The sequence below is a fragment of the Scomber japonicus genome, chromosome 20, assembly GCF_027409825.1.
Source record: "Scomber japonicus isolate fScoJap1 chromosome 20, fScoJap1.pri, whole genome shotgun sequence".
In the NCBI taxonomy this organism is placed as follows: domain Eukaryota; kingdom Metazoa; phylum Chordata; class Actinopteri; order Scombriformes; family Scombridae; genus Scomber; species Scomber japonicus.
In genome coordinates, this window is record NC_070597.1 from 18,261,131 (window position 1) to 18,276,775 (window position 15,645).

The 15,645-nt window shown below is 40.1% G+C and overlaps 1 protein-coding gene across 1 annotated transcript; it reads left to right on the forward strand.

The window, feature by feature from the left end:
* The first annotated feature begins 3,658 nt into the window (after positions 1–3,658).
* On the forward strand, positions 3,659–15,338 carry LOC128381157 (WD repeat-containing protein 49). The gene is made up of 16 exons (XM_053341108.1): positions 3,659–3,745; positions 3,892–4,038; positions 5,332–5,395; positions 5,482–5,712; positions 5,814–5,860; positions 5,961–6,098; positions 6,198–6,386; positions 7,521–7,712; positions 7,895–8,368; positions 8,508–8,657; positions 10,110–10,294; positions 10,852–10,991; positions 11,645–11,793; positions 11,880–12,091; positions 14,225–14,361; positions 15,047–15,338. Exons 1-16 carry the CDS (start codon positions 3,659–3,661, stop codon positions 15,202–15,204), a joined length of 2,700 nt encoding a protein of 899 aa, XP_053197083.1. The 3' UTR covers positions 15,205–15,338.
* Positions 15,339–15,645: the final 307 nt, after the last annotated feature.

The window sequence follows — 15,645 nt, forward strand, 5'->3', positions numbered from 1 at the left end:
ATTTCATTTAGTACCAAACATTAGGACTACCCACACTGAATGTAATATATCCTGAAATATGATCTTATATTACCCTGCATTGTCTTGTTGCTGCTTTATATCAGTGGTTCTCCTCAGTCCTGCAGCTCTGTTGTTTTTCCTCTAATCATGAAATCAAGAAGCTGTTTACACCTGGGTGTCCAGGTGACTGAAATTAACCAAGAGAGACAACTTTCAATGTTTTAAGGACAGGAACCAGGATCAGGATCCAAATCTGGGATTTGTATAAGATGAATCTTTATAGATTATTTTGCTTGGTATTTGATCATCTCAGAAACAGTTAAACAACATCTGAAAACTAGTATGTTTATACAATGCTGACCTATTTATGATAATTCAGATACATTTGTGAATTTATAAAAACAAAAAAAGGAATATATATATATATATTTCTTTTTTTTTTTCTTACAAATTAATAATTAATAATTTAACACATTAATTATAAATGTTAAGTAGTACTGTGATTATGGTTTTATGATTACACCATTGATTAAACTGTTGCTGGTAACTATTTGAGGTGTCCACATATTAAAAGATGTCTGCCAGCCAATCAAAAACCCTCTCCACATAGTCGAAAGCAGGAAAAGCCTAGGCGTAATTAATACACTAATTACTGAAATTGATTATTATTGTTACTACTTCCATGTATGCCATTGCCTCATGGTTGTTGTGTTCTCTTGGTTTCCAATGTGAACAGCCTACTTCTGTTCAGTTCTTTTGGTCATTTGGTTTTGCTTATTTAGGGTTGAGTTGATTGAAGCACTGCACTGCACTGGTTAGCTGATGTTAAATTGGGTTTATGGGTTCTCTTGGATGGTTTAATGTATGCTCAGTTGTGTAGGAGTGCACTCATCCCCAGCCCCTCTTCCCCTCCACACCTGCCCTGCCCTCACTGTTTTTCCCCAGTTTTCACACCTGTCCTGTATCAGTCTCATGAGCCCTGTCCTGTCCCCAATGTCCTCCCAACAAATCAAATCCCAGCCTGGCCATAACTAGTCACCTGTTCCCCATCGACTTATTAGTTCTGTCTGTATTTAAGTTTTGGTTTGCAGTTCAGGTTTGTTGTATCCTCTGTTCAGCCCTGTTTTGCCTTGCATTTAGTTTTGCTCAGCTAGCTTTTTTGTGTGTGTTTTTTCTTCAATTCCAAGAATAAACACCTTTTTCTTCAGCTCAGCTTTTGCCTTTGGTCTCAGCATTTGGGACCAACTGCTCTGCTACCCATGACAACCTGTGCTTTAGTTTCTGTGATAAGTCAAAAAAGGTATTTCACTTTGAGCCAGAAGTTATTGTTGTAAATTTCATGTCATTTCATCATATATCAGATGAATTATGTAGACAGTTGCAGACAGTACTACTGTTACTGATGTGGATAGGGCTAATATTAGAGCTGATTCTTTAAGGTGGAAGATATTGCCCAGCAGGCCAGAATCCACTGGGACATAGGTATCTTCATTAAACACAGTGTAAGGCCACTCTGGATAGCTCATGCTCATTGAAGTGGTAAGCAGAACTGCTGTGGGTTGCCTGGCAGTAATGAAACTGCATTAGTTACAGAGTTTTGTAAGGCTATTAAAATATGACAGTATCATTGCTTGTTGCTTTTTTTACTTTATAATTTATTTGCACATGGCATATGTTAGTTTGTAATTAACTGCCCAATAATTCTGTATAATCCTCATTGTGTGTGGATAGTTGAACTGTCCCTGAGCAAAAGTTACCAATCTTAACTCCACTGGGTCCTGACCAACCTTGCCTCTTTAAATGATTAACCCTCTGAGGGCTTGTCTGTGGGGTTTGACACTCTGTTACCCCCAGCAGACTTGCAGTTATTTTGGAAACTCTCATCTCACCATGGTCTTGTCATCAGTTATGCGTTGACTTTGCTTTCTCACACTTGTGACGGGTGGCTTCTCGATCCATCGACCTGGACATTCCTTCCCTGTGTGGAGACAACAAGCTTTGTTTGAGCAAATTGTGTTTGCTTGAAAAGGCCGAGGATGAGAAGGAAACAAAAGCCCAGCATGTTAAGCTCGGAGTGAAGATCTCAGGTTTGCCTCAGCATTTGTGAGAGGAAATTGTGGATGCCGTATCTTGGACTTAAAGAGCATGAACCACTGACCAGTCTGGATTAAATATGGATTTAAAATTTTAACATCTGGAGCAGTATCTGGTATTTGGAAGAATGTAAAGAGGGTTTCAAATAGTGAAGCTCATGTTATCAATATGGATACCTTGAGAAACAACAAAAATCCATGGATGTATTATGAGACAGAGGTTCCCCACAGTAGGTTTTGGTGAGTTTTCTTCAGTTTGCTCTTATGCATTTGATCATGATGAATAATTAACTTTTTTATGACCTGTTAGAGCACACAAAAGCTTGTTTTTTTATTTATTTATTTTTTGTACGTTATGGTCGAGATGTTCACATGTACTCTTGTCATCCTCTATCCATATATGTGTAAAATTAAAATAACTTGTCAAGTGTTCTATGATACATTTGCTTCTCTATGGTTCAGTGACCCTTTTTGATTACACATTTTCTCCACTTGAAGCATACCAAACATTAACAGGAATCCTCCTCCTCACACAGTTCCAGCCTCTTTTAGAGGAAATGGCCTTTTAAAGTTCTTGTTCACCAAAGTAATGCACTTTTATTACTTAATTATTTTATGGTTCATTTAGTATTGTTTGATTGTTAGAAATGTACATTATGTAAGGGACCACTCATCCATGTCCTAATGGACCTGGAAAAGAGCTCACAATGCTGGGACATGTGACTCATTGTTGTCCGCCTGTAGTCTCCCTGAGCAACAGGGCCACACAGGAGCTGCTGGTGGTGAGAAACTCCTTGATCTTTCCAATGCATCCCCCAAACCAAACTTATTCTCCCACCCCCAACATTTACCAAGTACAAACATTGAGAAGTACAGTTGAATTTACAAGTACCTCCTACTGCTTGTTCTTATTTATTTGTTCCAGATAAATATGCATTATTATTCATAATGTGATTTTAAACTTTTGTTTACATAAGCAGTGTGTTTTCCCAAAGCGGCCACTTGAGAGCGCTGCATTCATTCTGCAATGAACCCTTTATCAGATGCCAAAGACTGGATGGAGCAGTTAAAACTCTTTTAAAAAATAAAAAATGGCTCCTGAGGATTGGGATCAGAGGCTGCCATCAAATATTCCAACTCCAAAGAATAATGTGAATTTTAGTCCTAATTTTATTACTAACATTTAAGTAAAAGCACCAACATCTGCATCTGTGAGAGGTCTGTCTGAATCCAGTTTACTCAACTGAGTAAAGGAGAAAAACATCTGCAAACATCTCACCAGCTAACAGAAACAATGTAATAACACCAAAGACTACTTGACCTTTGGGAAAATGCAGCTATGTCGTCTTTAATTGGTGTTCACTTACTGAGCAAGTTGGAAACCTTGCAATTTCTGCAAATATTTTCTTTCATTTCTGTGCAGTGATCCAGCTATTGGAGTCAGTCCTGCAGAGAAACTGAGTCCAGAACACCTGCAGTTGTTGAGAAATGCATTTACCTGTTCAAAAGCTGGACTACAGACACAGAAGAGTGGAAGAAACCGAGGAAGAAGTGAAGAACGTGGAATGGGGTTCAAAGAGTTTCGGGAAGTTCTACAGTCTGTTATTGGTCCAGATGTTGAGGGTGCTTGGGTTGAGAGGTTCTTCAGTGAGGTATAGACAAATTCTGAGGTGTTTTTGTGACACTGTTGATTTAAAAAATAAAAATAAACATGATACAGCACATCCCATCGGCATAAAGATGGCTTCTAGATGCTGTTGTAGGGCCACTGTGACTCTCTTAATTTCTCCGTATTCAGGTAGATATCTGCTGTACAGGACAGATAAAGTGGCAGCAGCTGTGTTCATACCTGCTTCTTGAATACACAGAGAGAGAGAGTGCTTCCATCCCCAGAGCTGCTCTTTTGGACTCAAAGCTACAAATCAGACACTGCTCTCACAACAAGGTAGGAATCCACTGGTATAACTCTGGTCTATTGTATAAGTTTGGTGCATCTTTGTAGGATGTCTAAACAATTACACTGAATTACAGTCAAAAACCTCATACTTTTAGGTGCTTTCAGACCAAACTGTTCCAGCAACTCCCTGAGAGGACCTACTCACTCCCCTGAGATTCCTTAAAGGGATTTTTTTCTAAAGTTTTTGGACAACAAGATGGACTATTCTGTCATCGGAGCTGAGTGTTCATATGTTCATAATGATGTCGGAAAGGAGATGTGTTTTGTTGCAATGTTTGAAGGAAAACGCTAGTATTAAGAGCTATTGTTTATACAGGTTTTTGTTTTTTTTAAGTGGTGGTTTCTGGTGCTGCATCAGTGCTGACTCATGTGTGACCAATCAACATACACTTACGCCTGGACCAGTCACCATACACTTATGTCACTCAAACTTCCTCTTGAGGCGGGAAAGTACCCTGATGTAGGAGTTAAAAAGTCCCTCAAAATGGCAGTGGAAGAACTACGATCTTTCCCAGTTCCTTTCAGTGTGGACACGATAAAAAGGGGGTACTTCCTGCAGCAGTTCCTGGAACTGTCAGAAAGCGCCATTCCTGACAATGAATTGTAATAAAACAAAACAAAACCTTTAACCTCAACCATCTCAAACACTAAAGCTGAATGTCAAATAACACTGAATCATATTACTAAGGTCTTATTCGCAACTTGTCAACCATCAGCTCCAGAGAGTTTTATTTTTTATTTTAGCTCATATCTAAAACTTTAGTTTAAAAGGTTTACTTTACTGTTTGTCCCCTCTCCCCTGAAAATGTGTTTTTCTTCTTGTACGTTGAGTTGGATGTTTGAGTTTCACTGTGCAGAATGATGATATACACTTAAAGGCTGTTGTCACTTCTATCTACTGAAGGGGTAAAGTTGTCTAAAAATCAGAAATGCTCTGTCTATTCATTGTCCCCAGGTTAAATATCTGAGAGATATCTAGGGACTATACTGCAGTTGATATTCAATGTGGGATAGTGGTTGAGCCCATTTATTTTATATAGTAGCTGTATAACCCATTAATTTTGGGCAAATCCTTCACATAAGTTTTAACAAGTGAATGGTGTATGATTATACATATACAGTTCTTACAAATGATACTAAATGTTATAATGAAGATTGAAACATTTCAGCTTTTAGCACTCCGCATATTTCTATTCTGTATTCTCCTTATGTTATTTTTTAGTACTTTTAATCATCAAATAACCTTTTGTATTAATTATATTTGTGCTCATTGCTCTGCAGCGGGAGCCAACAGTGCGTGTGGTTGCTGTTTCCCATCCTCCTCCACTCCGCTATATTAGTGTCAGTAAGGGGGGTCAGATCACTGTCTGGAACAGCAGCCTACACATACTCAAAACTGTAGGGGTGAGTGACATCATGATATTTAATACACATGGTACTGTTCAAGTATAACACACACACACTCTCACTCTTTTTACAATAATCTGCAGCTTGCCGGAGACCCAACAGAGGAAGTAGCCAACACAAGGCGGTTCAGAGGCTGGACCACTGATGCTGTCTACATGAGCAATGTCCACAAGGTTGCCATATCAACTGACTGCAGGGACCTGCATTTTGTAGATGTCTCCACAACAAGTGTATTTGAAGATGTCCACCTGTTTGGTACACTACGTTTCTTAAGTGTAGCCTATTTAAAGAAAATAAGTGTATAATGATTTAAAAAAAATTTAAATGTTCACTTTTTTTCTCATCATTCCTCCAAGGGTTTCGGAGTGTGCCGACTGCACTTTGTTACTGGCATGATATTCAGGTATTGACCTGTCTCTATCGGGATGTTGTTGTTTGAACTGGATGAAATTACTCAGAAAGCAATAAGTGAATCGCTTTAATCCATGTGGTTATTCTCCAAGTTTCCAGAGCGACCACCTTTACTGCTACTAGGGGATGAAAAAGGAGGAATCCACCTGATGTGGTTCCTGAACTCATCTAAAGGGCTTTTTAAGAATCCCACCAAGAAGGAGAACGGGCCACAGAGGATCTTCTTCCCGGCAAGCCTGACTTTCTCTGTTAAATTACTGAGCTCAATGTCTGGCTACAGTCCAGTTTCCAATAACACTTTAATTTGTTGTTATCCGTCTTGACATCAGGACCTTGGTGAACACTCCAGCATGGTGTCCTTCCGTTACATCCCCAACATCCACCAGGAACCAGTCAACAGACTGATGTTCGAGCCCAGTACCAACGTCATCATGTCATCATCAGAGAGTGACAACACCTCTGTGGTCTTTATGAGCGTGTCACTGAAGCAGGAGCCTTACATCTGGAAATTTAAGCAGGTAATTATTTTGTTTAATTTGCTGACATTAGTAAAGATTACTGTCCATCATAGTTTTGGATAACATACCAATATATGTATTGTACCTTTATGCAGGTTAGTGCTATACAAAGTGCCTCACAGATGACCAGAAATCTGATAATAAGACAGTACAAATATAAACAGTAAAACAAATTGAGACTAATGCACATGGGAAGAAAAAGATATGAAGTCTAATAATGAAACCCATTTAATTAGAAAATTAACTAAATGAAATGAAAACTAGATTAACACTAGTATGGAATATAAATATTTGAAATGACCATAAATTGTTAAATACAATCAAATAAAACAGTAGTATGAGAAGTAGAATTCAAAAAGAGCAAGAGGTACATATCTACTGTTTTTCTCTTTTTTGAGAAAGTAGTTATTTTGGCATTACTGTGACCTTGTTTATCTGTTTAAATAAAAAATCATTTTGTGTTTATCCAATTTCGTTTACCTTGTTTTTTTTGTCTTTCCCTGGATAACATCGCTGTTACTCCCCTCATCCGCTGTATTTTTATTCAGGGACATTACACCACTTCTGAATAATATTGAGGTCAGACGGACACAACGCTCTATCACTGTGCTCTTGTCTGGGTGACCCTGTCCCAACTGTGGGGGTCAAGGTCTTAAAATCAACTTTCATTCCATTAAATCTGTGTAGTTGTAGAGAATCGGTTTATACAGCATGGAATGTCCTCACTTGCCATATTATGTAACCTTTTGATTGAATTATACTTTAGCCACAAGAACAAATATCAGATGTGATGTAAGTTACTTTCATTCCATGCAGTGAAGACAGCCTCATGACTACTGTTGCTCAAAACACTATTAAACTGGGTGGTGATGCTTCCTGTTATTTATTATGGTATTTTTTTTAACAGGCAAACTCATTTTAAGGGCCAATTAAATGTCTGACAATTTTACAATAAAACCACCCTTAAAAAGTCCCCAGTGTTAAACTAATGAGGCCAGCTACTGTAACTTGATTTGTAGCATTTAAAGTAGTCATGTCTTTTTTTCCAAAGGACAATTGAAACAGTACACTTCTGTCTACACTAAAGCATGTTGTTTTTAGTTTTGTGTGCCATCTTTTTGTCTCTTTTTGCAGGGGGCCAAATGTTTTGACTACAACGCATCTCTGCAGTTGATGGTCACAGGTGGTTGTGACCGAATGGTTAGACTGTGGACCCGTTTCGTGACTACAAGTCCTGTCGCTACGCTGGTGGGTCACCGCACCGCTGTGTTGGATATTGCAATTTATCAAGTCGTTGGGCAGATCTTCAGCTACTCCAGAGATGCTGTAAGTCATGAAACATGAAGCCTTAAAGACAGGAAACTGGACTGATAATGGGTCTATGTAGAGCTTTGAAACCACCAAATTGTTATCTATCATTTATTGTTTATCAATTTAGTTCATACTGTGGGATTTTTATGAATCATGACAAATTACTACTAATAGATCAATATTTGTTCCTCTATCAGGAGCTGAGGGTTTGGGACATTTCCACCCATCACTGTCTGAAAACTATCGGCCTGCCGTTCCCCTGCCTGCAGCCAGGCCGAATCCCAGAGCATGGCAACTTCCCTTTCCTGCTGCTCAGCCCTCCTCTTCCTGAACAGACTCAGCCTCATTTAGTGGTGGGATGTAAGGATTATCTGGCACTGCTTGATCTAGTTGAAAGACAGAGGGGAGGGGGAGGATGGTTGACAGATGAAGCAAGGGAACTTGAGCCAAAGATCCTCAATGGTCCAGCACTGTCCTGTGCACTATACAACCCCACCCTGAGACAGGTGGTGACTGGACATGCAGACTCATCAGTGTCTCTGTGGGATGTTGGGACAGGGAGGAGACGGCTTCAAATCTGCAATGTTCATGGAGAAGATGAACTCACCTGCATGGCACTGGACTCCTCCCACAGAAGACTGATCACTGGGGCCTGCAACGGCACTATTAAGGTTTAACAGCACGTTTTGTTTGCACAAAAACTTTCACCTTAGACACATTAAGTGGCATACATCTTTATTTTATATCTAGGAGAAAGTTTAAAAAGTGTTTGGTAATGAGAAGAGCCTCTTGTTGACCTCTACTGAGCAGGTGTGGAGCTTACTTAACGGCCTTAACCTGCACAAACTGGAGCCTGTCACCAATTCTGAAGTTACAGCGGTGACTTGTCTTCATGGCAACCAGCTGCTGGCTGTGGGGTGGAGCCGACAAATCGCTCAGTACAACATTACTGGTGCCAAGGTAAAACCAAAGATTCCTTAGATTATGAATTCAGAACATATACACGTATATACAAATAAATGTCTCTCTGTGGAAAAATAGAGGAATAATTATGGGACATTAACTGTGACGGAGTTTATTACAGGAAAGACAAGAATAGTGCCACCCATTAAAACATTCAACTCAAGACCAAAAAAGCAATGTTGCAAAAAGCGTAAATGATACATACATGAAAGGTGAAGAATCGTAGTCCTTACATTTTTTACTTTTCCACAAGTTCCTCCACAGATGTTGAATACAGGATGGATGGAGTCCCACACTGTCACGGGAGTGACTAATCTGATAAGGACTTAAAACACTTAACAAGAAAACTTTATCCCAAATTAGACTCGGAAAATGTTACCTGCAATTGTCAAAAAATATCCAGTAAATTCAGAGCTAAATATGTGATATCACTAAATCAGACCCCTTATATGTTTTTATTGTGGTTTCAAAATTGTCTAGAATCAGACAGCCGTATCCACCTACACAGTTATACACACTGACTAAGGTCTAAAGAAGTTTAGATGAATTATTTGCCAGTATAAACACATGAACTGCAAAGTGAGACAAAAGTCTGGGTGTGCAGACGTGCAGGTTTTTCAACCTCAAACTCTTCTGTTACCTTTTACATCTCAACCTAAAACTATCATCTGTTCTGTGGGTACATTCATTCCTGAAGACTACAGTAGTAACATTCAGCGTTCATGCTTCTCCAGCAAATTCTGAACCCTGGTTTTCTTCAGTCATAATGCCTCTCATTGTGAAGTCTCCTGGTTCAGCAGAACCACTCGGCTTTTTTAGAAAAAATTAAACATTTAATGTCTAAAAAAGCTGCTGATGAATAGCTTTAGTAGTAAATGATATCAGCCAATGACGTAAATTTCAAATATATGTATACATGCATCTGGTGACCTAAAATGAGCCTGTGCCTTGCAATACATCTGCACCAGTGTTCCTATGGCGTCCTGATAGTCCATTTTAAAGAGCTGACCACAACCTTTTAGCCCAGAGGTATAAACAAAATCAGTAAACCAGGGGAGGAAATGGAGCAGCTTTTCCGCAAGGCAACACAAACAATTATATGTTGGTTTAGACCATTTGTAAACTGTCACACAGTGAGAAGCCATGTGCAAAGAGTTTCACAATTTCAACAACAAGCCTGTGCACATGATAAGGCCTAAAGTTTGTATTTTATTTGCTGTAGCTGCTGAAATTCAATCTTATTACTGCATACAAATGTCCCTTGGATATATTGTATAAATAATACCACAACATAAAACAAATGCTTGTAAGGAAGCATTTTCCACGTTGTTTTCAACATCTGGTAAGAATGTAAAACACTGGTCTTAGAATGGAGCTCAGGTGCTGTTGTAGCTAGGCAAGCCTGTAGGTTAAGAGTGATCTTTATTATCTCAATCTGTGTAAATGTAGGATTTGTATGTGAGAGCAGATATGTCATGGAAATCCAACGGCGTCCACAAATCTGACATCCTGGCTGTGGGTCAGTGTTCTTCCTTGGGGGTCATTGCCACAGCGAGCCATGACGGAGAGGTCATTATCTGGAGGTTGGAGACACAAGGACCACTGCTCCACCTACACAGAGAGACACAGGCAGGGTAAGAGGATGTGTGTGTGTGGTGTGTGTGTGTGTGTGTGTGTGTGTGTGTGTGTAGCTACTTTTGGGGACAAATTTCAGACCAGTTGACTGAGGACAGATTGTCCAACTAGGGACAAAATTGTGAAAAGGCAGATTTTTGGGTCAGTGGTTAAGGTTAAAGAAAGGTTTAGGGTTGGGTAAGTTGTGGTTATGAGGGTTTGGGTAATGTGTAATGTCCCCAAAAGTGACCTAGGACAACATTTGTGAACCTCTGAAGGTTAAAAAGACCTGCACAGTATTATCGTAGTGTCGACACTTTTGAGCAGATATGATGAAACTTGATGCCATACAAGAGTCTAGGCTGGACTGGGCGACATTACACTGGCAACAAAGCACATTAATTACCAATATTACGATCAGTAAAATCCAGTCCATGTCAAACATCCTAAAAAATGTTTTGACCAGAGTGGTAAGCTTCCACTTTCATGTTTTCCATCATAATCTGGTGGTCACCAAACGTTTATATCAAGAATTCTGAATGTCCTTTTTTACATGTTTTTTTCTGCTTCTATGCAGAGCGGCGCTTCGTGTGGACAGCCTCTTGTTCCTGCAGCATCGTGCTGGAAACAGGACATATAGAAACAGAGGTGTCCTGGTGTCATCACAGGCCGGCTGTCTCTGCTTTTGGAGCATCACTGGACAGGCACACATTCATGGTAAATGAAAGTAAAGAAGGATCCAGAGAATGTCATTCAGAAAAAATAAAAAGATTTGGATTTCAAATACATGTATGAGGGAGGATAAGCACAACATTGTATGGCCGGTTGACAAGCAGCCGTCAGTTTTAATTATCCTCTCGTAAGATGGATTTACAAACAGCAAGAGCAGTGACAGTCAGGCTGAACTGTCGCCTTGGCCTCCCGCCTGTACCATTCCTGGCAGCCCACAGCTATGTCTCTTTCCAGATCCCATCTGTGTTTAGTGGTGTGGGATTCATGCACTTTGACCGCTGCATATGTGTGCATGTCTGAGCGAGTCAGTGTGCACTTGTGTGTGTACTAGTCTGTATATGTTGCCATGCATTTTTCTAGCAGAGAGGAATTCGACAATGTGACATAACAGAGAGCATTAAAGGGTAGCAATTTGTCTCAAAAGTACATTTGACATTTGAGTCAAAACAGTATTCTTTAAATTGGCACACAATCTGATTTTCCTGCATGAACCAGTTGCACTCCCTATCGATCTTCTCCACAAATCCACAAGAGCATATTGGTAAAACTGATCTAGATTTTACATGATAGGAGTGATCGGTTTCTTTGAGTTTGCTGAACTGCAAGTGTACAATTCAGTGTCCCCCTCCTTATCACAGGCCAGTTCTATGCTCCAGAGCAGCCGGGTGAGCGTGTGCTGAGTCTGAGCTCAGATCAGCTTAAAAACACCATCCTGGTCTCAGGAGACACAACAGGCCAGCTTCAGATCTGGGACATCTCTCATTATGCTTTGGACATCCAACACGAGGTAAATAGCTGTATGCATGTTTTTATGTGTGGGTTGGTGTGAAATGAAATATCGCCATGTATCTGAGGTATTCTCTTTCTACGCAGCCAGTTTGTGAATGTCCTCCTTTGCTGCACTGTTGGAAGGCTCATAAGAGGGCTTTGGTAAGTGTAGAAGTCCTCGAGGTGGCAGACAGACTGTTTGTCCTCACAGGTTCAGCTGATGGCTCTGCTGGACTTTGGACAAATGAAGGAGATCATGTGGGTTCTTTTGGGCAACAAGCGATGTGGAGTATCTTTGACCCAGCTACATACCAGAGGTGAGGTTGTCTACTATATGTTACAATAGCACATCTACTATACAGTATTTCAATGCATCAAATAATGTCAGTAGAGAAACAACAAAAATATATATGTCAAGGGCCATTTTTTTTAAGCGGACAACCCCTCTGAGCCCACTGAGTTAAGAACTCCTTGTGTCTCTCGTGGTGTGCTAACTCTTCCATGGATAGTGCAATATGACCATGGAGGCCATAAATGCTAAAATTGACTACCCACATGGTGCTGTGAAGCATATTGGATTATACGGTCCAAATTTTAAGTATGACGTGCATAAAAATGGCAGACTTTTCAGGATTAGATCATTAAATTCTGCACACAAATAGAACAAACACCTAGCTTACCAAGACTGCCAGTATCAGATACAGGACATGAAGTACTGATGACTAACTTACATGTGCCAAATCTAATATAGAGAATGTACTCCAGAAGAATGCGTCATGGTTGAGCGCTTCTTCCAAAAGAAAAGCTCCCGCTCGCTCTTTCCACAGACGCTTGAGTCTTTAATAGAAAGCTCAGTTTGGTTGAAGGTCACAAACTCTGGCTTGGCTCAGTCCTCTTTGCCGTCTGCTTGTCTGTATTTCTGTCACATATTGGGTAACATGGGACATAAAGGAGAGAGCTGTCTGAAGCAATTGAAGAGGATGAAAAAGTGCAGTTAAAGTGAAAGATGAAGTCGCCACATAGCTTTGATATATAAATATACATCTGCATGGATCAAGCTCAGTGAGAAGAAAAATCATAGCGCAGTTGAACAGTATGGTTTAACTATTGTCAAGACGTGCAGCTGGTGGCTTCTTGTGGTTTCTAAATGAAAACATACCACATACATGATTTAATTGAGACTTCAATTACTGGTTATGGGGAGTGATTTAGTGTATATGTTTAAGGAAGAGAGTGAGTGAGAAAAAGTCCAATTTAGTGGTTTTAAAGTTGATTATATTGTTAATCAAATCCTCTGCCTCAATCTCCCCACTATCTGCCACTCACTGCCTTTGTGACTTCTGATTGTTCAACCAAACACAGAGTGCAAATCAACATATGAATGTCTCTGCTGTAGCTGAGTTTTGGATAATTTGGATTTCTTTTTTAGGGATGGCAATGTTGGTTGGTCAATTGGCCGAAGACTGAAATATCTCATCAACCATTACCCTTAAATTTAGTGCAGCCATTCGTGGCTCTGTACTTACTTTTCATTTAGCTTCACCAGAAGGTCAAAATGTTCACTTGTCCTGTCCAATATCTCAAAATCTATTTAACGGATTGGCACAAAATTTAGGTCAAACACACACAAAGTATCCTACTGACTTTGGAGATCCCCTGACATTTTTTTTAGTGCCACCATGAGGTTGATATTTGTGGTTTTGAGTGGAATGTCTCGACAAATAGTGGAAGGCTTGCCACAGAATTTGGTACAGCTGACGGATGAATTTTTATTAATATGCTGATTCCCTGACTTTTCACTTAGTGCCAATATCAGGTCAAAATTTAATTTATTCCAAAACTCAAATACCTGTTTTTTAACCAAGTATTCAAAACTGTATACTGTCAGATATTTAATGATGCATAAACCAGAGTAAACATCCCAAATTGTCATCAAAGAATTCCACATGTACAAGATGACTAAATATTTTAACTTTTAAATTCTTTGTTGCCTCATTTTACCACAAAAGTCTTGAACTATTCAGATGTCTTTCAAGCAACTAAGCTGTGTATAATTGCTCTGGGATCTCTTATTAGCTTGTACATTCATGGAGTTGAGATCTTGCATATGTTTAAAGTTTGTCAGTTTCAATTTAGCCAATGAAGCAGGCCTGAAAAGCACACACAGGCATGCACGCACACACACACACAGGAATGAAAAAGTACACAGAGTACTCGTGCGCACGCCAACTACACCACAGAGATGGAGAACAGTTACAGTTCTGGTTTAAATCAAATCTAACAACAAACATCCTCACAAATTTCACACTCTCTGACAAACTCTCATCCAACAGAGGTCACTGTCTAGTTTCAGAACCATGATGAGAAACAAAGAGAAAACTATATCTAAAGTAAACAGCTGTCTGTTTGCACAAATGTATCCTCTCATTTTTTGGTTCTGACACCCACAGAGAGACACAGAGTAACCGCAGAGAGGACACTGTAGAGAGGGCTGAAAGTGATGAAGTGGGATCCAACAAGGTCAAAAGTAAAGCACCTGACCTCACCAGCTGTGGCAAGATTTTACAGGAAGAATGCTGTTCTCAAGGTAACTATTAAGTGCAAACAGGTGTTTTGAGGTGCCGCACGCACACGCACGCACGCACGCACACTCACACACACACACACACACAACAATGGTCTCTCCCTGACCCAGACCTGCTTCAGTCACATTTGGCTGTGCACTGGCAATGTCCCCTCCAGTAATTGCCCCTTTTGTCAGAACCCCACTGCATGTGTGTACAGGTGTGTGTAGCTGCTGCTGTTCATGATGTTCATGGGAATGAGTTAAATCTGGAGGTCAGGATGGACTTCCAAGTTAATTAAACCCGATACTCTGATTCAATCATGTCCAATTTCACCACGTTATGAAGAAAGGAGTCAGAGCATTCTTCACATTCTCCTCCTCTGAAGTCTGGAGCTTAGCTCGGGAACATTTGGGCAATGTTCTGCTCCAAAGACACAGGCCAGATTCTTAAAAGTGCAGAAATGCTCAAGGTTTATGTGAGTGTGGATGTGTGTGAATCTGCAAGACATTTCCTACACTTTCCTTTCACTGTCTGCCTGTTACTCAGCATATGCCAAAATAAGCGATTAGCTGTGCTGTCTCTGCAACCACACCCATGCAGACAAACACACACACACACACACACACACACACACACACACACACACACACACATTCACAAACACACACACACACTCATTTCATTGTCTCCTGTCACCAACTTTAGCTTCGTCTGCCAGCACAGTAGAGAGTGACCTCCACCAGCCTCAGCAGCCCATGGTAACCTGCAAACACACAATAACACATACACAAACATATTTGTCTTTCTCATCTCATTTGTCTTCTTTCTTTCCTTCCATGCACGCACATCCATCTAACCATTAACTGTGCATCAGTATTTGTGCGAGGACTTCCGCCAGACAGTAGCTGCATGTTGTCAGAGGAGATGTCTGTTTGATGACATTGACCACTGCGATCACTGTTGAGGATTAAGACACAGGTTCTGCAGGTGAGTTTCATAAAGACTTTCTGGATCCTTCCCCTCCTCTCTTCCTCCTTCTGGCTGTGCAGATGAAAACTTGTTTTGTGTGCTCCCTCACTGCCCGCAGGACTGTAATAACATATAATTAATTATGACTCTTTATTTTCATAGCACTTATCTCTTTTGTTATTGTGAAATGAACTAATCCATATAGAAAGGGTGTGTGTGTCTTGATTGCACCAAACGCCAATGGGAATAAGACCTGCATCTCAAACTACATGAGGATACATGTGAGCGCGGTCCACTCCTCATCTGTTTGTGCATTACATAAACTTGTACATTTT